Source organism: Eubalaena glacialis, chromosome 8 (genome assembly GCF_028564815.1).
Source record: "Eubalaena glacialis isolate mEubGla1 chromosome 8, mEubGla1.1.hap2.+ XY, whole genome shotgun sequence".
NCBI classification, from domain to species: Eukaryota; Metazoa; Chordata; class Mammalia; order Artiodactyla; family Balaenidae; genus Eubalaena; species Eubalaena glacialis.
Genome location: NC_083723.1, coordinates 15,221,482 through 15,242,677, shown reverse-complemented (window position 1 = coordinate 15,242,677; position 21,196 = coordinate 15,221,482). Strand labels below are relative to the sequence as shown.

Genomic DNA, 21,196 nt, shown 5'->3' with positions numbered 1-21,196 from the left:
TTTCAAGGTACATAGCCTGCCTCTCAATCTGCATAGAATTAAGGGGTGTGTCTCAATTACCCCTTCAATGGAAAAATCAGTATGTGTTACCAGTAAGCAATCATAACAAAGGATAACCAATGAGCCACTGACTCTTGGGTTGGCCGAAAAATTCATTCGGGTTTTCAGTAAAACGAACTTTTTGACCAACCCAATATTTGGATGGACTATTAAGCTTATTTTAGCATATTTTGTTGGTTATTATGAAAAACGTATCAAACCCACGCTGTACACCTTGAGGAAGGCTGCCCTGAACAGCTAGGGTTCATCTAGTCCTGGCCCTGCCGTGGAGTCGAGGATGAGTAGAAGCACACGCCTCTCAGATTTCTAAGTTTGCGAAGAGAATACTGGTCACCATCTTCTCCATGCAGCCACCAATGTCTGATGCCATTTATCCGAGTCCTAGGATGATGCTATTATACATCATGCTGGGAAGACAGTAGCTACACCACCACCCACGAAAACTGTGTGACCAGCTCATGTCCAAGGTCTGGTACACAGTGTTCATAAAGGCTTTAGTTGGGTTCCAAGTAAAAACCAGAAGGCAGCTTGGGCTCCTTTGAAAAGAGCAGGAGAGTCCTAGCAAGGCAAATGAGTTACTTCTCAGGCTTTGAGGTGTTCATGCATTTTGTGTGAAATAAAGCACTGAGTCTCAGTCATCTTTAAACTCACTGATTTCTTACAATTTCTGCAGTTTCCAAAAGGTTTTTTCTTGAATGGGCCATCAGAATGGACCATGGGGCCATGCTGGGTTTTTCTAGTAGATTGAGTTTGGGCTTCTTTTAGGTAATAAGAGGGCTCAGAATTCTGAACCTGCATACTCTTTCCGTGGAAGCCCATGGATGCGGGGTTCTGGCTCACTCAAAAGCTGTCCTGGCTTGGTCAGAAAGAGCTGGCCCAGGTGGAAGCAGTGTGACAGCATGGTGCATGGAGCTTTTCCATCCCAGGGGCCCTGGTGGCACTGAGATATTATTAAAAATCCAAATCATCTGAGGGCTTTGCCCTGCAACTATGTACGTCACTCAGTCTATATGTGGAATCGGCAGGAATGCCAAGTAGGTGTATGTTTATAAGAACCATAGGCTTCCGTATCTGACTTTTTGAAGGTCCTCTGAACGATCTGAAGGTCTGAGTCCTACTAGATTTGTAAGAGAAATCTTAAAAGATGAAGAGGAGGCTAGGATAGGGCTTCCTGGGTCAAGGCCATTCATGATGATCCAGTTTCCCTGGAAATCAGCCCCTGGAAAAATCTTGGGTCAGTAACAGCTGTTTCTCTATCAACACTTAACCATCCACTAAGCGTCCAAGTCAGTAATCCACCAGGAGAAACGAAATCATGAATCACTAATACATACCAAATTTAAAATTCTAATAACACCCATTCTAGATCAGCTTATATTGAGTACAATTATACTAGCAGAAAAGAGTCTAAATCAACTGAAAGGGTTTTAAGAATTCTCTTCTATAAACAATGGTCCAGTGAATTGACTCTTCTATGTCATCTAATCTATTTTTTGTATGTACCTCCAAACATAAACATGTCAGAAAGAAAAGTAACCAAAAAAATGGGGCTGGTGTGAGAAGAAACTGCTGATCATGGAGGTCGTCAGATTTCTGTGACACACAGACTAGGGCAGCGACAGCCGGCACCTCGGAGGGGCCTCCACTGAAAGCTGTTACTTGTGCTGTAGTGATTGCCAGGCAGCAGGGACCACCGAGTGACCAGCAATGACTGGGATGCAGGGGTTTGCGGAAGGGAGGCGGGCTGCGGAGCACAATCCGGGGGGACAAGCACATTTCTGCACAAATAACAACTCCAACATAGACTGTTTCAAGCAGTGTACCCGAATGCAACAAGCTTTCCATAACAAATGACTCATTGGAAGGAGTCAAGGTCATTGCTGGAGATTACCCAAGGTTTATTTGGAATGACACAGCACTGAAAACAGAATCGTTACAGATGACTTGTGGATACAGCATACATCATCTATATCTTATTTTCGGACGATCTGTGAAGATGAGTTGCATCAATAAAAAGACGTGGAAATATATAGGAGCTTTTTGAAATAGTGTTCTTTGGAGGTGGATGTAAATGCCCCATCAGCTAGCCAGTCTCAGAAAGGCAGAAATTAAGACAATTTAGCTGCTGATCGCAACTCGCCCACCTCCAGTCATGGTGGCCGGACATCCAGATCATCAGACTCTGCTTTCTCCAAAGGGGCAGCAGCTCCGACGTGCCGTTAGTCATCGCATCCTGAAGAACGCACATTCCGAACACAGATACTGTCCACTCTTTTGGCAATGGGATGGCTGGTTTTGCCCAGAGGCAAAACTGCAACTGTGATGCCAGACGGAATAAGAGCAACGCATGTATCAATGACACATAAGAGGCTAAAAAGCTACAATGGAAAGGAGAGAGCGCAACTATGTATATGTAGCCTTGTGCATACACATAGATCCAGGAGTGATGAGAACTAGCTCGTGTGACTGTGTGTCCATATATATTTAGAGAGAGAGGTGCTGGTAAAGAACAGTGACAACTTTTGCAGCAGTTTCGTTTTAAACACAGTAAATGTGAAAGGGAGAGAGAGAGAGCACGTGCTCACACCTGCACAGGGGAATAAGATAATCTCGTATTACAGGACAATTCATCACGTCTTCTGCAGGGAAGCCACTCAATACCATACACTTGGTGCAGAGAAATTAAGGTTCTGGTCTGGAGAAAGCTACTTTAGAACTGGTGGGAGGGGGTCGAGTATACAAGTCTCCACAGCTTGGACAAAGCACAAACAAACCTGTTAGCAAGAACGTGGGAACCAGTGAAGACTTTTTCCTTAATTTACTTGTTTTTTTTCCTCTAAACATTTGTTTGCACACATGCTTCATTGACATAGGCTTCCGAACTTTGTCTGGCATTGGTCTGTAAATCACTAAGAGTGTCATAGCAAAAGTGAACTCTTCAGGTTTTCACAAAGGTTTAAAAACCCAGTAATCAGGCTCTTTCTACAATACTTCTGGCCCTAATCCAGGCGCCGGGTGAAGTTCTCTGGAAAGAGGCCTTTGTACGTGGCGAGGTCTCTGTACTGAAGCCAGTCTGATTCCTTCACGCCTACCAGCCAGCCTGCATCCTGCAAGACAAAGACAGAGCTTTCAGAGTCCAACAAACTACTGGAAAAATCTGCATTGCCAAAGATTAATAAAATAATGGGTTTAATGAGCATTGTGGTCCTGCACGAGGATGATGCATTACATGTAAACAGGTGTGCTGAGCTCAGGGGGAAGGCTTGTCCCAAGTAAGTTGTTAGTTAAAAAAAAAAAAAGGAGTAAACATATGAAATTATTTTATGTATATTGTTAATTGAAGGTTAACATTAATATTATAATTTTGTATAAAGTATAGTTAATTGATGCTAACTGGATTATGACGTAAGTCCTTAAGGAAGAGGAAAGAATTAGAATTATAGCCAGTGCAGGGAATTCCCTGGCAGTCCAGTGGTTAGGACTGTGTGCTCTCACTGCCGAGGGCCCGGGTTCAAACCCTGGTCAGGGAACTAAGATCCCACAAGCCGAGCAGTGTGGGAGGGAGGGAGGGAGGGAGGGAGGAAGGGAGGGAGGAAGGAAAGAAGGAAGGAAGGAAGGAAGGAAGGAAGGATGGATTATAGCCAGTGCAAAGAGAGGAACATCGGGTGAAAACATCACACACAGGACCATTTCCTGTCCTGCGGATCACAGTGAATAAAAGGCTTGAGGACCAGTGGGGCTGGAATATAGTGCTGACAAGGCAATGGAAGGTCTTTTATTTCATCCTCAACCACTTGCTTATAAGAAGGAACTCTGTCTGCCAGCACACATCATGTAACTGAAATAAACCACCATATACAAGGCTTACCAAATACTAACAGCTCGATATGTGTTGCCTGGTATCACTATTGTGTTTGTTGCTTTTCAAGTTTATATAAACTACAAAGCTGTTTGATGTCATGACATTCTTGCTGGAAACATTTGTAGAGTCTGTAAATTACTCCTCATAAACATTTGTCTATTGTATAGGCGTGCCCTCACAAAAATGAAGACAGTTAACCACGGAAAGTTTAAAGAACCCATCCCTGCCTGGTCATACAGCATGGGAGACCAAACGTAAAACTGAGAAACAGAGGTTGCCATCTGCCCTTGGCTTTCTGGAGATAAGCAGAGGCTAGTTGGGAAAAGCTGAGTTGAAGGAACTATTTTAAACACACAGACCGTATGAAGTGAAACGAGAGGGAAATGACTACCTTTATTATGTTAACCAATGCAGGAAAGAGATCCCACTTAAAATGAGGGATAGTCGGATTTAATCTGAACCAATCCCCAATATAGTTCAAGTACATCAGATAAAACAAGGTCTCAAAAATTAAATAAAGAAGCTGAATACACTCCCTTTGATATAATCTGAGACCATAAATTGTTGCTGCTATATAGACAAGAAATATAAGCATTTAGACAGGCCAATTTTTGAAGACAGAAAAAAATAACACTGAGAAAAAAATGATTCAATAAAATAACTGATAAAATCCTAGCTGATGAGGAAAAGTGTCCTCTATAAAATTATGATGTTGTGTATGTGAAGGACAAAGTTATACTTAAAGATGATAACTAAATATTTTCTAAACCTCTAGTAGACATAAAAAAGGTCATATTTTCCCCTCAAGTGTCTATATTTGACTTTATTTACAGCGGGTGAAAAATCTAATGGAGCCAAGTGGAGTCACGCATCTTAAAATAGTTTCAATAAAGACAAAAATAAAGGGCTGGCACAAACCCATAATCAAGATATATTCCAACACATACATTTTGAAATGCAACTTATAAAGTGAAGAATCATAGTTAATATCAATCTTTAGTGAGGAAAATATAGAAAATTAAATTTTAACTGCTTAAAACATGTGGTAGACTAAAGATTTCCAGTTTGGGTAGTGGCAAAATAGCTGGTATCAGACAAATGCTTTTGCATAGAACAGTTATAAACACTAGAACAACTATATATTTATATGTAGTTATATATACATATGCATACAGAAATGCAACTATTTATATTTAGAAGTGACAGCTATAAAATATAAGTTTATATATTAGAATTTCACAAATAATGGAGTTGTGCAAGTATAACAACTATTTGAAGGCACTGAGAATGACCAAAAGCAGGTAGAAATTGGGGGATATTTAACCCTTGAAACTGCATTGGGTGAGATCTGTTAATGGAGCTTTCTCCTTGAGGATCAGCCTCAGTCTGTGTGATGCAGGGCATTCAGAGGAGCAGTTTTATGGAGAATATCTTGAAAGAGAGAACTACAGAGAACTACTATCTTGAAAGAGAGAACTACTAAGAAATTTAAAGCAGCTATTGTAACTCGGTTCAAGTACTTAAACTGAAAGATGGTAATAATGAGAATAGATGGGAAAATCTCAGCAAAAAACCAGAAACTATATAAAAGAAAACATAGAAATTATAGACCTGTGTAAGTAATATCTGAAATTAAAAATTCCCAAGATCAGATTAACAACAAATTCAAAGCAGCAGAAGAAAGGATCACTGTACTCGAAGAAGATCAATGGAAATTATCCAATGTAAGTACAAAGAGGAGTAAATACTGAACAAAAAAACCCAGAGTCTTAGACATCAAGAAGTCCAACATATATATAATTGGAGACAGAGGAAAAAGAGGTGAAAGAGAGGGAAACATTAGGAAATAATAGCCAAAAATCTTCTGAATGTAATTTAAAAAAAAAATCAAGATACAAGTCTAAGGAGCTCATGAACCCCAAGCATGAAACCTATAAAAAAAAAATAACACCTAAGCACATTATAGTTGAACGGATGAAAACCAAAGGTACAGAGAAATTCTAGAAAGTCCTCAGGGAAAAAGCCACAGTGTATACTGAGAAACAAGGTTAAACAAATTACAGCTGACTTCTAATATAAATAGGAGAGGGCAGAAAACAATGGAGCAACATCTTTAAAGAGTTGAAAGAAAAAGAATCCAACTCAGAATTCTTCCTCTAGTGAAAAGTCCTTAAAAATGAACATGAATAAAGGCATCAAATAAACGTCATGTAAACAAATGCTGAGAGGATTTACTGCTAGAACATCAGCACTCTAGGACTCAGTATTTCAAGTGGAAAGGAATTGAGACCAGATGGAAACTCAGATCTATAGGGAGAAATCAGAGCACTGGAAATGGCAAACATGTTGGTAAATATAAAAGACTAGCTTTTTTTCTCTTTATTTCCTTAAAAGATAACTTATGGTTAATGCAAAAATATATATAAATTTATATTTTATATATATTTTACATATTTTCATAAGTTTATAATGAGGTTTTTAATGATTTTGAGACACCTAGACACTTTTGCCTGATATTGGTAATTTATGCTTTGTCATCTATTTGTATTAAATATATATATATAATAGCATCCCAATAGCATCCCAGAAGAAGTGTCCTAAAAATCTAGTTAGTGATGCTGTGACCTTAAGCCCTTTTCAGAGCTGTCACACAGCATCTCAGAAGGTAGAAACGTCTTCAGGAAGTCACTGTGCCCAACTGACTCTCAGGAAAAACCAATACAGCCTGCAGTACTTTCCACTCTCATCCTTTACCTGGTCAGCTTCCGAATCTGAGGGCACCACCAACACCACGTCACCCCTTTGTAAGGTAAGCTCATCAGAATTTGCTGCCTCGAAATCATGCAGTGTTTCCACCTGCAAAAGATTGTAAGAGAACCGATTCATTTTAGAAAGAAAAGGAGATGTAAAATTAAAGTCTCTCAGCCAGATTATCAGCAGGCTCTCTAAGAAGCATCTCCAAGCTCGATAAAAAAGGATGAAGATGAGTCACACCCCAAGGAAGAAGGCCGCTGAAGACAGAAAAGAAATCCTAATCTCTGTTTACTTAAAATATCTCAGTCTTACAGACTGATACTGAGGCCACTTGAATGTATATTTAGTAAAGCAATGCCTTCTGCAAGAACTAAAATGTAGTGCATTAATGAAATTTTAATTATCGTATTTTTGTTAGAGATTTGCATTGTATTATCATCAATGTTTTGTTACTGTTTGTTTTTAAACCTGAAGTAAAGATACCTAGTGAAAAGTTCCTCTAACCCCAGCTTCTGTAAAATAATAATTGAGAAAACCATCACTTGCATGTTATATGGGAATTACTAATTAAGCCTGTGATCAATTTCTTTATAAGCAAACTTCCTTCTCTATCTTACCCTTTAAACCATGACAATCTGTTTCTTTTCCTTCTCTCTTTTTCTGGTTTTTAATTGAAATATATTTGACATGTAACATTGTATAATCTAAGGTATACACCGTATTAATTTGATACACTTATATATGGTAATATGATTGCCACTGTAGCGATAGCTAGCACCTGATCAGGTTACATAATTATCATTTCTTTTTAGTGGTTGGGTTGATTAAGTTCTAGTCTCTTAGCAGGTTTGATGACTATAATACAACAGTGTCATTTATATTCACCATGGATTAGATCTCTAGGTCTACTTTACTACTTGCTGCAAGTTTGTACCTTTTAACAACATCTGCCTTAACCCACCACCCTTCTTTCCCTTTTTTTTTGAAAGATTTCTTTAAAATTTGATTACAGAAACTTTTTAAAAAGCAAAAGGAGAAAGAGTACTATAATGAACCCCCATGGACTCATCACCCAGCTTGGATAATGATTTAGTCATGGCCAGTTTTCTCTCTCCCATATCCCTCGCCTCAATCCCACTGCCAAGATTGAACACCTGGCTTTTAAGTTGTGTATTTTGCATACAGAATCATAACATGTCAGAGCTGGAAATGACTATCAAATTCATTTTTCTGATGAGAAAACTGAAGCCCAGAGAGAGAGGGTAAGTGCAATTCCCCATCTCACACTGCAGCTAGTGAGCAAAGCCAGGGAGGGACCCAGCCAGGCCTGGCTTTGCATGGCACCTGCCCCCTTGATTTCATGTCCTCTTCTTAAAAAAGAACCCAGTGGGGCACATGCCCTCCCTGGCCACAAGCCTAGCTTTTTTCTCCACATTCATTCATTCATCAATCCCACCTGGACCCACTGGAGGTGACAAGGTAGCAGTTACTTTGTAATGAGCAGAGAGAGAGAAGAAGAGGATTCCACTCAGTCCCACCCCGACAAACACACAAAACACACATCGAGTTAACACTTTTTAAAAGACAAAGAGCTGAATTAGGAAATGCAAAATCAAACATGCAAATTAACATTCCAACTATATTCTGTTAGGTAGGATTATCTGCCTTTAACCCCTGGCTTAAACTAGGGTATTAGGCTTAAGTATTAGGTATTTACTGGGTTTTTGGTATGCACCCTTCCATTTATGAAGACTTTAGTAGCCATTTGATGGCCTCTCTGAGCAAAACCTTCTTGCCGTTATTTTTTATCCTTATCGTGGAAGCCCATTAAGATAGTTATTAACTTTCAAAATATTTATTGACTCCCTACTCTGTGCCATGCACTACAACGAGGTGCCAGAGCTGACTGAGCGATTCATGTATCCTGCCCTCCATGGGGGACCAGACAAGCACACGGATGATTTCAAGCCCTGGCCTCTAGGGGGAGCTCGGGAGGGCACACCCATTCACTACCAAGAAGAAATCCACCCATTCGCTACCAAGGGGCATATCATTTACCCTGTGGCGAACTTTCTTTAATGATTGGTTGTTAAAATATGGAAAGACATGACTGTGGTTCTTGTAGCCCAGCAGCTTGGAAACCTTGCCATGTTACAATGGGATGTGGGAATAAAGCCTAAGGCGGTCAGAGCACAAATACATGTAGCAAAAAGATGAAAAATCAGACAACCAAGTTTGCACAAAAGGACCTCAAAGCAAAGGAGGGACAAATGGCCACCAGATTAAAAAATAACAAATGTTAAGAGATCTGAAACACCATTTCTCCTTTTTAAAAGAGAATCAGCTTTAATTTAAGTAAAACTGTATCGCAGGTCACAGAGAACTGAAAATATATTTAAAAATCAGGTGTGGCACTCCAAATGTATCCCTTTGTGCAGATAAGACAACCAAACGCACAAGCTTTTTTTTGAACTAAACAATGAACCTCGTTAACTGCAAATCAAATGGTACACAGTTCTCAAGTAGGGCTAAATTTAATTACACTCTGTTCTCCATCCAAAGTAACAGATTTTTCTATTACATTTTCCTGACATTGAATAAAATAAGAAAAAAAAAAAGCAAAATAAAAAGAAATGTTAAGACCTTGTAGAGGAAGCCGGGAGGCCCTTCCTGGAAGGCCTCGCTTGCGGAGGGGGCGGCAGGCTGGGAGGCCTTGCCCGCCTTCTGTTCCTCCGAGGCCAGCGCTGGCGTCTCGCCGGTGGAGCCCGGAAGAGCCGCGTCGGCAGTTGCCTCCTTGGACTCTGCACCCATGGTCTCTTCGTGTTCTCCCTCCCCTTCATTGTTGGAGGCGGGCTCTATGACCACCGAAGGGATGACCTTCTCCTAAAGGAAGAACAATGTGGTTGGCAGCGACTGGGAAAGAAGACTTTTGTACCCTCCAAGAGCGGCCGCTACCCCGCCCCACGCTGCCTGCTTCCACTGTCCCCACCTCCCCCATTCAGCTAAATGCTTGCTGTTCCCTTCTTCTGGCCTTTGGCCCTTCCACCTTGCAGGACCTTCCTCCCGACATGGCTTCCTTTCTATCTCTCCTGAGACAGAAGCCCTTAGTAGGACTAATTTCTGGATCCTTGAACAACCAGGAAGTTTGGTAAGAGTGAGGTTTTCCTAGGGAAACTGGGAAGTGGGATAGGAGGCGTCGGGGAGAGAGGGCGAGTCACGATGGGGCTGGGGAGACAATCCTGAAAGGGAATGTAGTAGGACTCCAAGAATGCTCTCATTTTCGCAGTGGTCCGTTCTTGTCCCACTGAATAGTAACCCTCGCTTGAAACTGACATTTCACCTCCTGTGACTGCTTTTCTCCTTGAAACCATATTGTTGGTAAAGATCTGGTGGCCCATGTTTGGAGATAATCTGCCTGTCCTTTGCTTGTTGATTATCATCAGAGCCCACACTGCAGTGACAACTTGAGGGATAACAAGTCCCACCAACCACTCTAAGTACGGTGTTGTCTGGGGGGAAAAGCAGAACCAAAGGATCAAGATCTCTCTTTCATTTTTTAACAAAGATGAGCACTGAGGGGAATTTCGCTAGCATAATGGAAGCCTGGAGATCAAGTTCGACACATCCTCAGGTATCAGCGGACACAGGCACCTCCATTCTTCAATTTGGAGAAAACAATACACTCTTTCAACAAGCATAGCAATACGTACAGGAATATGCCTGGCATTGTGACAAAGACAATCTACGGAAAAAACGGCATACACGTTTGAGTTATTTCTCTAAGTAGTACTGCTACCTGCTGTTTGAAGGGATCATTCAATTTCAAGCTTTAAGTAACTCTGGAGAGATTATTGGAAATTTATTATGAGTAAAATAATCAGGAAAAAGCAAAGCCTCACATTAAGCCAACTCTTCACTGTTTCCACTTAGAAGAGCAAGAACATGGGCTTGAGAAAAGCTGTCCTTGCTTTGGCTCCTGGGTTTGAGGCTCCACATTAGGAACGTCTGTATTTGTTGCCTTTGAGTGTTTCTCTGAAGAAATGAAGAACTTGGGTAACTCCAACTTCATGTACGTATCAATGACCCATTTTCTTTTGAAAGTGCAACACAGGGGTGGGCTTTTGGTGAAAGGAGCCTAATGGTGAGTTTGGGGCACTCTAATAAAAATCATGACCACAAAACAGTAATTACAGTAATATGATTTAACTACTAATACGGGCTTCTCACCATGTGCCTGGCACCTGGCTAAGCACTTTGTGGCTATTTTCTCACTGCATCCAACAACCCTGTATTTGTTCTATCATATTCTCTTCCTCCTTCCCCCATTCTCGTCCTTTTCACTGTGCTTCCCTCCTTTTCTCCGTCACGTTATTCCACGGTTTCCTTTGCCCCTACCTGTGCTTAAGCCCAGTCTGGCAGAGCAGTAGGGGCCCGTGTGGAGCCTCACAATGCTGATACTGAGAGAGTGCTGAGGTCGCTCTTCCTGAGAATGGAGTATTTCGTTTTGGTGGAGTGCAATGCCACAGAATGGCTACCAACTGTCCACAACTCCACATCCCAAAGAGGTACCACCATTAACCAACAGACAGGATTTCAATGGGCGGTATCTCCCTAGAACCTCCATTTACTAGGACATGTACCTGAGTTGCTGCTGCTTCTGTCTCTACCGGTTGAGGTCTGTCACCATCTACAGCCTCTGTGGCTTCGGTGTCAATCTTGGCCTCCTCTGAACTCGCTCCTTCTCCAGCAGGAAGAGTCACCTTCTCTGTCTCTGCTTCCCCCACGGGGGCCCCCTCGGCTGCCGGCACCAAGGGCTCAGCTGTCACATCAGCATCCGTTCCAGGGATGAACTGTAAAGCAGAAACCAAACAGGCTGTGTCTGTCTCCACGGGCCTCAGTAAGAGTCAGACTCAGCCCTTTCATGTCTCTCCCCTCTGCCGAGGCCATCAGACTTCCAGGCTTTCTTTGTCATGTCCTGAAGCCCAGGATGCAGGTACACCAGAGTCTGCCATTTGCTCAACAAAACCCTGACTCCTCTTCCTCCTGGCCCCCAACAATGCTGCATTCCTCAGCTTTCCTTGCAGTTGGGTGTAGCACATGGAATTTGAATGGAAGTGACACATGCCGCTCCTGAGACATGGCTTTTAAGGTGTGCGTGGTCCCCTCCTCAAGCTCTTTCTAGCTTTGTTGGCTGAAAGCAGAGGGCGGCAAGGCTGTAGAGGCTATCTGAGTGATGAAATGGAAGGGGCCCAGGCCCGATACTACCTGGGTCATGGAAGAAAGCCACTTGAAAGTACCCTCATCACACAAAGTCAGAATTTAGAAAAACTGTATTTTAGTATGAACTTTCAAATCTTCATGGGGAAAGGTCCCAGAAGCTAAATCACAGCCCTGAAAAAAAAAAAAATTAGGAAGTTTCTCAATGAGACCTTTTGAGAATGAAGGGAAAATCATTTTTGTCATCAAATATGCAATATAATCCAAAAATCAAATCAGACTTTGGGTCCTTTACTGAGAAAAGCAAGATAGAAAAAAAGAGAATTTTGTTTCTAAGGTTGGAACGCAGTCAGAAGAGCTTTAAATTGTATTTAAAACTTGTAATAATGAAATAAAGTGCAATCAGAAGTTTTAGTTTTGCACAGATTGGCTATGGAGCCCAAGTCTTGAACAAGACTCTCACATCAGTTTGGCAGACGTGATTTGAGAGGTTCAAATCAGAAAGACTGAGAAAGAAGGAGAATTGTAGCTTGATCTTATATAATACACTCAGGACGCATCTTTCAAAAACTGATCTTGCTAGCTGATGTGATTAGCATTAGCTATTCCTTTTCTTTATTGAATAAATTCTACCCAGTCTGTCCTATTAAGTTAGGAAAGCTCTGATGTTGCAGATATTAACTGTCAAACCCAGAATACTGAAAAGGGTGATGGAGAGTGCCTGCCAATCGGGCCTCAGAAATGGGACATGGAGATTCTGAGCTACACACCTACAGTCACAGCAGGGCACTTTTTAAAATAACAACTTTCTTCTGACTCAAATTTACTTTTATTTATAAAAATAAACCATTGCAGTATACACACTACTAAATAGAAATTAGATAACCAACAAGGACCTACTGTATAGCACAGGGAACTATACTCAGTATCTTGTAATAATCTATAAAGGAGAAGAATCTGAAAAAGAATACACACATATATATATGTATAACTGAATCACTTTGCTGTACACTGGAAACTAACACAACATTGTAAACAAACTATACTTCAATTAAAAAAAAGAAAAATAAATAAATAACCTGTTGCAGAATACATTTTTCTGCAACATTTTACTTTAGAAATGAAAAATAATGCTAACAGTGTAGTATTTGTTATAAGTATTACTCATATTCTTAGAAATTTACTTCCTCTCTTAGGAGAAATTCCTATTATGAGAATTTGGCTCTCCACACGGTGTGCAATGATCCAAAATGCAGCCACTGGCCATTACATGGCATTTATTTTTTTTTCTACTCTGGCATTAAAGCACATGACTTCAGAAAAGTAATCCTTCTACTTGAATTGTAATATACTTATTTAAGGTGAATTATAAACATTGATAATTACTGAAGTGGGGTAACAGGTACAGGGGGATTTATATTTAGGTGAATGACTGAAAATTCCTATAATAAAAAGTTAATTTAAAAATGTAAGAGAATTGCATCTCTTGTTTTACATAAACGGGTCTTTTTATATATATGTTTGTTACCATTGTTAAAAGAGTAATACTCAGAATATATATTAGGAGGGCATCTTAATTCTAAGAAGAGTAATGAACAACTGCTCTTAGCTTTACTGTTGGAGAAACCAACAAGCTCTCTCCAGGATCCTAAGGACCTAATGAATTTTCTTCCTCATCGGCAACTATACATAAAGACAATGTGCATGCAATGAACTTATGAGCTCAAATGTAGAAAACAAGTTGTATTGTCATCATTCTAAGTTTTGTATGCTTTCCATCTGTCTGGAAAAATCACACCTATGGAGTGAACATGCCCTTGGTTTCAACAGCTTCAAACCAGATGGGCTCTATACTATGCAGACAGCATGGGCAAGCAGAGCAGTGAATACCACTACATACACACATACACACAGACACAGTGTTACAGATCAAAAAGCAGCCATTATGGTATTGACAGGCTACTCCTCCAAGTTATTATACATGAACCCTTCCTTACATACATGTTCCAAGCACATACTATTAGTAATTGGATTTTACTCTCAACTGGATTGATATAGCTCCCGAAGAGAATATATTTTTGTGAAGTATCGATGGGGTTACCAAAAGTAATTTTTTAACTCGATACAAATAGAATGTTAGTAATGAGTCCCTGATTTATCTCTATGGCTCTATATAACTATCAGTTTGGTTGTATCCGATTTTACTAGTGCAAGATATACATGTTATCACCTCTCCTTTGTTAAATAATTTTAATAGGCATCCTCGTTGGCTGGATCTGATTTACACCTGACAGGGTGGCTGCAGCGACGCCGGCCACCAGTAGGTGGAGACCAAGGGCTCTGTCTGTCTGCTCCGATGTTCGCTGACCTCAAAGGAACAAATAGCCCAGCTTTAGCATGTCAGCAATTTACCTGATCCCTGTCACACACACAAAAAGGGATGGAGCAGGTGGAATATTGTTGATAAGAATGACGGCAGATATAAATCACCAAAATACTGAAAGTAACAATGCTAATAAAGACAAGGTGCTAAGGAAATGGCACTGACTACAGAGGGGAAAAGCCAAACACTTTGAATGACCTACTTGGGAAAGGGAAGAAATGATCACTCCTCCATCCTTCTCTGAGTCCATTAGAAATGAATTCCTATTTCTCTAGCTGAAATTAACACTCTGATTTTACAGACCTTAAGAACATTATAGAAACAGAGAAGGACGTCGCCACCTGTACTCCCTTGTATCTTTCTGCCTCTGTCCGACATTCCTCTGAAAAATCAAGAATGCCCTGATCCTCACCTTATGTCTGGAATCTGTGCCATACTTTCTTCTCTTACCAAAATATCTCCAGTGCATATTTACTGACTGCAATAATAGAACAACATAAAAATACAATGGAAAATGGAACCCATTTGCTCAGATTAGGTGTAGCTCTAGATAAATCAACAACAGATTAAAAAGGTTTTCAGTGACAGAGTTATCCCTCTATGATTATTTTTATGTATTCCAATCTGTTAGCTAATGTAGACTTAGACTCTAAATTTAGTCTTTTCTAGACTCTAGACACCTGCAACAACAATGACTAATGACTGTATTTTTTGTGTTTTTTTTTAAAGGGAGACCAGAGTATTGAAACTACTGAAAGTATTTCAAACCTTTGATATTCAACGTTACTAAATTTTTCTCTTCACTACACATTTTAAGAGAAACACTATTATCTTATCATCTACCAAAACTGTACTATCTGTTCGCCAAATAGATTTATGGTGGAAAACATCTGATGCAAAAAGAGACTAAAAACAGTTCTCCCTACCGGCGGGTTGTTTACCGCATCCACAAGGTCCGTGAATCACATGCACCCTATTGCCAATTTGCACATTAATCACACAGAAATCACAGGGATCTGCAGGGGACCTTCTTTGAGAAGGTGAGCAGTTCTCACTTTATCACACTGTACAGATCTTACTGCCTTTTAATCTTCTGCCTCAACAATCCCCTTGGTGGAAAGCAATATGGTCATGGCATGCATGGCAGAGTCCTTTCAAACACCTATGTGCCTTAGCGAGATTTCCTGCAAGTGGAATGAAATGAATGCAATGCAACAATGGCCCCCATATCCTGCACAGCAGGGGAACACAGTGGGTGACAGAAACTAACCGGTCCCTCTGGGCGATGGTGCCCTAGAAGCAGGTCAACAAGGGCTGAGACCCCAGATAAGAGCTGTGATTGGCTGCAGGAGAATTTGTAATCTGCGGGCTTTGTGTAATTTATTGATTTATTTTATTTATTCATTGTTTGTTTTCTTGGCAATATTAGCTCTGAACAATGCCTGAAAAGCAGCTTGCCAACTGTGTAACTGATCTGGATGAGGAAAAGTGAAGAGATGCCTTAGTATGAAATTCCTATAGGGTAGGCCATCTGAAAATAGGTATTTTTCTGCATAAAAAAATTATAGATACCATGGTTTTCAAAATAATAAAGTAACTTATGGTACCATTTTGATATATTTATTTTTATTCATTTTCTGTGCATACAGGGACTTTGTCTGTTTATTTTAGAACACATGGATTGTGTTTCTTGGAAAAATTATATTAGTGGATATATAATACTTTGTCTTTTCTATTTAACAATTTATTTAACAGTTCTCCTATAATTGAACACTAGCTGGTTTCTAGTTTGTGTGTGTGCGTGTTAATACAATATAGTTTCTTTTTAAAATTTTAGTATTTTTATTAAATGGTGGTCATTAGAGAAAATTTGAAAAACATGGGAGCATAAAGAAGAAAACAAAGTACCCATCATTTCATGACCAATGTTAACATTTTGATGTGTTTTCTCCCACACATCTTCTTGCTAGGGCACACGTGCTTGAACTGAACTGGGATTATCTATCTACGGTTTCACCCTTGGTCCCAGCTAGTAGCAGAGGCATCACCTAGGAGCTTGTTAGAAATGCACGGTCTCAGGCCCCACCCCAAACCTACTGAATTGGAATCTGCATCTTAATGAAGTCCAGGGAATTCGTGTATGTAGTAAAGGTAGCACTGCCTTTTGCACTCCGCATTACATTGTAAGCATTTCACAACCATCTGTCTTAAATCCCCCAAATGCATGTGTCAAAAGATGTGTTGGTGTGAGAGTGACAGTAGGTCCCAGGTGACCTGGATGCTTCAGAAAGATGAGCCCGCACTCATGGTGGGCTGGGTACCAGTGTCTTCTATCTGGGGTGGGAAGGATGACACATATTTTTCTATGCCAGGCTCAGTTATTGTGCTTTTAGGACTTGTTCATGCCCTGGTGTGTGGAAAATTCTCCAGAGCTTGGCTAATACTTTTAGAGTACTATTCATGCTTTGACTCACTTTGTATATTTAATTGTAAAGAGCATTAAAGTGAAAAACTACACTGATGACACTGAATCTGGTAAAATTTTGTGATTTATGTTTTTTTTTTCTGTTTGAGTCTTACAATCTTCAGTTATGTGCTCACCGGATGCATTTGATTTTCATTAAAATATTCCAGGGGTAAATGACACAAATGATAAGTAAAGAATGTAAGAAATATATATTTTTAATTTGGTTACACTTGCGTCAGAGAGTAGCCCTCTTCCTGACATTTGCTCTTGGCAGGAGGCACTTGGCTAAAAGATCACTGAATTCTAGGCTTTCCAATTTATCCCAAACATGGAGAATAATAATTCTGATCCACAGACAGGTTTCTGCTTGACAGTTTCAATATATATATGCACATTCTGTAGCCTGTCGGGGAAACTGACATTTACTGTGGCTCTACAATTTTCCAGGCGCTATCCCAGGTGTTTTACATTTATTGCATATTATTCACCCAACAGCCCTATTAGATATAGTCCCGCTTTCTACACAAGTCAACTCATACTTGGTGACTTGCCCAGTCCGTAAACCAGGATTGGTACAGTCTAACTCTAAATTCTGTGTTTTTTCACACCAAACGGCATCCAACAAAACAACGCACCTCTAAATCAGAGTTCCACAGTGATCCTGAGACCCGGCACCTCCACAGACCCTCCACAGACCCGCCATGTCCTACTGACAACTCCCAAGCGAGCAATGTTTGCTGAAGAATTCAAGCATGTTCTTACAGCCAATGCATTCACTTACACTCTTGGATTTGTAGATTATAAATAAAATTTTTTTTTGAGATTTGTAGATTATAAATAAAATTTTTAAGTTGAGATTTTTTTAAGTTGAGATTTGTAGATTATAAATAAAATTTTTATTTGTAGACATGATGTATCCGGGCACCTAAGCAAACATATTGTAAAATCCCTCTTACTTGATACAAATTATATAATCGAAAGCTATCAAGAAGAGATTGGTTGAATAGAATTTCTCCCCATTATTTTTGTCAATAGTCCTGTAAATTCCATTGTTTAGAAAGATATGTACAGAATGGGAAAGTAGAAAAGAAGATGATTTCATCTCCTGGTGTTATCCAGTGCACTGCAGAGTTACAACTGAAAATACTTAGAAACTGCGCACTTGGGCAGTCCTAGCTATGTTCACAAGTTAAAGACTGATATGATTCCACAGCTGGAAGGACCGGAGGCCTCATCTAACCCAGAGTTCTCATTTTACAAATGAGGAAAGATGATGGAGTGGGAGTAGTCCTAGAGATGGAGCTGGAAACGTGGGTTTTAGTTCTGACTCTCCCACTAACAAGCATTGGAGCTGGAGTGATCCCTGAGTCCCTCTGGGAAGTAATGAAGGGAGATGAATCTCACAGTGTGAATCCTGACTCCAGGCCATCCTGGCCTTTTCCTGCCCAGCCCTTGTTCTGGATCCAACTTGAGCTCTTGACTTGTCTGAAGATCCAAGCATTTGTCTGAAAACACAGGATTCTCTTCAGGATCCATTTTAAAGAGAAGCTTAAGAGGCAGCTAGAGAAGAGAAGGTTCCTATACTAAGACACAGTCTGGTGGATGGTACTCCTCCTCACATAAACTACACTTAAAACACGGCAGGTCATAATTCCCCTTCAGCAAGACTGTAGCGTGAGCTCTCCCATGGAACACCATGCCTCCAATGCTGTTCCCTTCAAAGGTTGCCCCTGGTATTACAAACTTCATTTGACAATCTATACGTTTCCTTTCTAATAAAGGGATTTAGTGGGTTTTTCTCCCCCTGACCTTCAGCTCAATCATCTTTTTCAATCTACTCTCCGAGTATCGCCTGCAGTCCCATCATAAGCCTTTAGCAGCCTGGTCCCAGTGCAACTCAGCTGCTGGCAGCAGGGTTGCCATGGCAACATCTGTCCAATTTAGCTCCATACTTCCTTTAAAAATTAAGATCTCCTGCTGAAATGCCAAAGTTAAGGAATTTTGGGGTTAATTTGGTTTAAGGTCATAGCAGAATATCCAATAATGATACACATTAAATTATTAAAGTTTTAATTAGAGATTCATTTGCAAAGTGTATGGGAGAAATGCACAGGAAAGGTGGATTTATCTTTACAAGCAAAGGTAAATATTGTGTGTTGCACACTCTCAGAGATTGGGACGTGAGCAAGTATTAGTTTCAGAAGCAGCCACAAAACACAGCTTCAATGGCGGTTGCAAAGAACTTGTTAAAGAGGCTCTTTAGAAAATGCCTTTACTGCACGATAAACATTTCACCCCGCCTGGCTGTGGTATCTTTGAGCATTTGCTGCCGCTGTGCAAACTGCCTTCTAGTGAGTAGGCTCAGGCTGGGGTTAGCAGAAGGCAGAGGCAGGGCTGCCAGACACACCCAGAGACTAAACCAAAAAATGGAGATCTGCAAATCACCTAAATGTCATCATGCTCTGTTGGCAAAACTCCCAACCCTGACCCTGCCAAGAACCACAGGCATGTCCTTGGGCAACCTGTGACTCAGCCAGATGGCAGTCGGAGACCTGAATCTTGAGGAAAGGTAGGCAGGTGACTGTCACATGTGGAAGACCCAACTGCCTACCCTCTGATATGACAGCCTTTGACTAGTCCCTGGACTTGGTAAGTAAAACACTCCATGCTGATCTGTCGCCCCATTTGCCTAGCAAATAGAAGCTGGAAAATAAGACATGATTCAAGGGCCCTCTCATTACAAAGGATTTGGAAATCCTTAACTGTTTAATGTAGTAAGTTGTAGATTTTTGAGAGCAGGAAGAGAACATATTGTGTATCAAACACAACTTGTAAAGGAGAGATGAGAAAACTGGTAGAGAACGGGAAAATGATTTCCCCAAGGCCACCTCACTGGTTAGCCATGGAGCCAAGAGTCTCCAGACTCTTGATTCAGGGATCTTTCCAATACATCCCCTTAGATCCCTGCTTTGCAGCCAAAGTGGAGGATTAGGATACCCATTGTCTCTGAGAAGCTCAAGGTTGGGCTCTACAAGCATTTCTATTTCTTTTTGACCCTTCAGCTCCACATCAGGAATATGCACCAAGTCGAAGCATTGGTTGGAGAAAGTCCTGGTGTCAGCGTGGAGGGATTTCAGCCCAGTTGTGACCCTGTTGGCTTTAGATTGGTCTGTAAATGTACTTTTATAAAACCTGCTCTTTTGAAAAATATAGCATCTGGAGTAGTTATGAGATGAATACCTATGGACTAAAATGTCAGGATTTGCATTTCATGTCATCACTTTCTGGGTGTGTGATCTTGGTTTAAACCACATAAACTCTCTGTGTCTCACTTTCCTTAATCTGCAAAATGCGGTAATGATACCTAAAGAATGCTTCCTTCACAGGACTGCTGTGAGATAATGTATGTCAAATATTAGCATACAATATGGTCCTGTTGACTGTGCCTTAACTCTCTTGGTGTTTCAGTCATACTGCCTTTCACTGCAGGCCAAACACAGTAATTCTCAAAGGCAGCACTTGGGTTGGTTGAGACTCAATATTGGCAACATTGAGACTCAATTTGCCAGAGAAAAGAAAGGGATCTCTGATCCAAAATCAAGCACTTTTTCTTAATCACACTTATGGTTCCAGCTCATGTCCACTAATGAGGAGAGGTCCATGGAAAGGACCTTCTACCCTGGAGGTCCTGAGAGGATGAACAGAACAAGAAAGGGCAAGAACAGCTGCAGAACTATAAGACACACTGGTCTGGATGTTCAGTTCCATATTATCCATGGACCAAATAAACCTTGATACTGGGACCCACAGAGTGAGAGACCTGAGCCTGTAGACACATCTCCAAGGCTCTGCCAAGTCGAAATCTTGTTTGGGGTAAGACTAGGATTGATGGGGGATGGGGTGGGTTTTATAAAGAGTTGTCTTTTTAGCATTCCTGGCCATCAGCCCAATTGGGTCTGGTCTTACCCAACTGGGCTGATGGCCAGGAATGGTATCAACATGGGCTTATGCATTGAGCTCAGTAAATACTGAGAGAGAATAAGGGAGTTTTTATCCTGAAGTTAATTACACCCAAAGCCACGTTAAAAACAGCAAGTTCAAGCACTAGATTTAGTCTGTGCCAAAAAGTATACACCAAGCCGGACACAAAAGGTCACATATTGTATGATTCTATGTGTATGAAATATCCAAGGTAGATAAATCCATAGAGACAGAAAGCAGATTGGCAGCTCCCAGGGGCTGGAGTGGGGGGACCATGGGTATGGGGTTTTAACCTGGGGAGATGAAAATGTTTCGGAACGAGATAGAGGTGGTGGTTGTACATTAGGAATGTACAAAAGCCACCGAATTTTTCAATTTAAATCGATTAATTTCATGTTATGTGAATTGCACCTCAATAAGAAAAAAAAGCACATGCCAAAAGTAACACTTAAAAAATCACTAGGTACCCATC

General features: G+C 40.7%; 1 protein-coding gene across 2 annotated transcripts in view; it reads right to left on the bottom strand.

The window, feature by feature from the left end:
* Positions 1 to 2,460: 2,460 nt before the first annotated feature.
* Positions 2,461 to 21,196, bottom strand: part of AMPH (amphiphysin) — a 189,643-nt gene continuing 170,907 nt past the window's right edge. For both annotated transcript variants that reach the window (XM_061197580.1, XM_061197581.1), the window contains 4 exons: positions 11,317 to 11,526; positions 9,320 to 9,559; positions 6,677 to 6,778; positions 2,461 to 3,167 (listed from right to left, as the gene is read on the bottom strand). In XM_061197580.1, the coding sequence (XP_061053563.1) occupies positions 3,060 to 3,167; positions 6,677 to 6,778; positions 9,320 to 9,559; positions 11,317 to 11,526 (660 nt within the window). In that variant the 3' untranslated portion in view covers positions 2,461 to 3,059. The remainder of the gene's footprint in view (positions 3,168 to 6,676; positions 6,779 to 9,319; positions 9,560 to 11,316; positions 11,527 to 21,196) is intronic.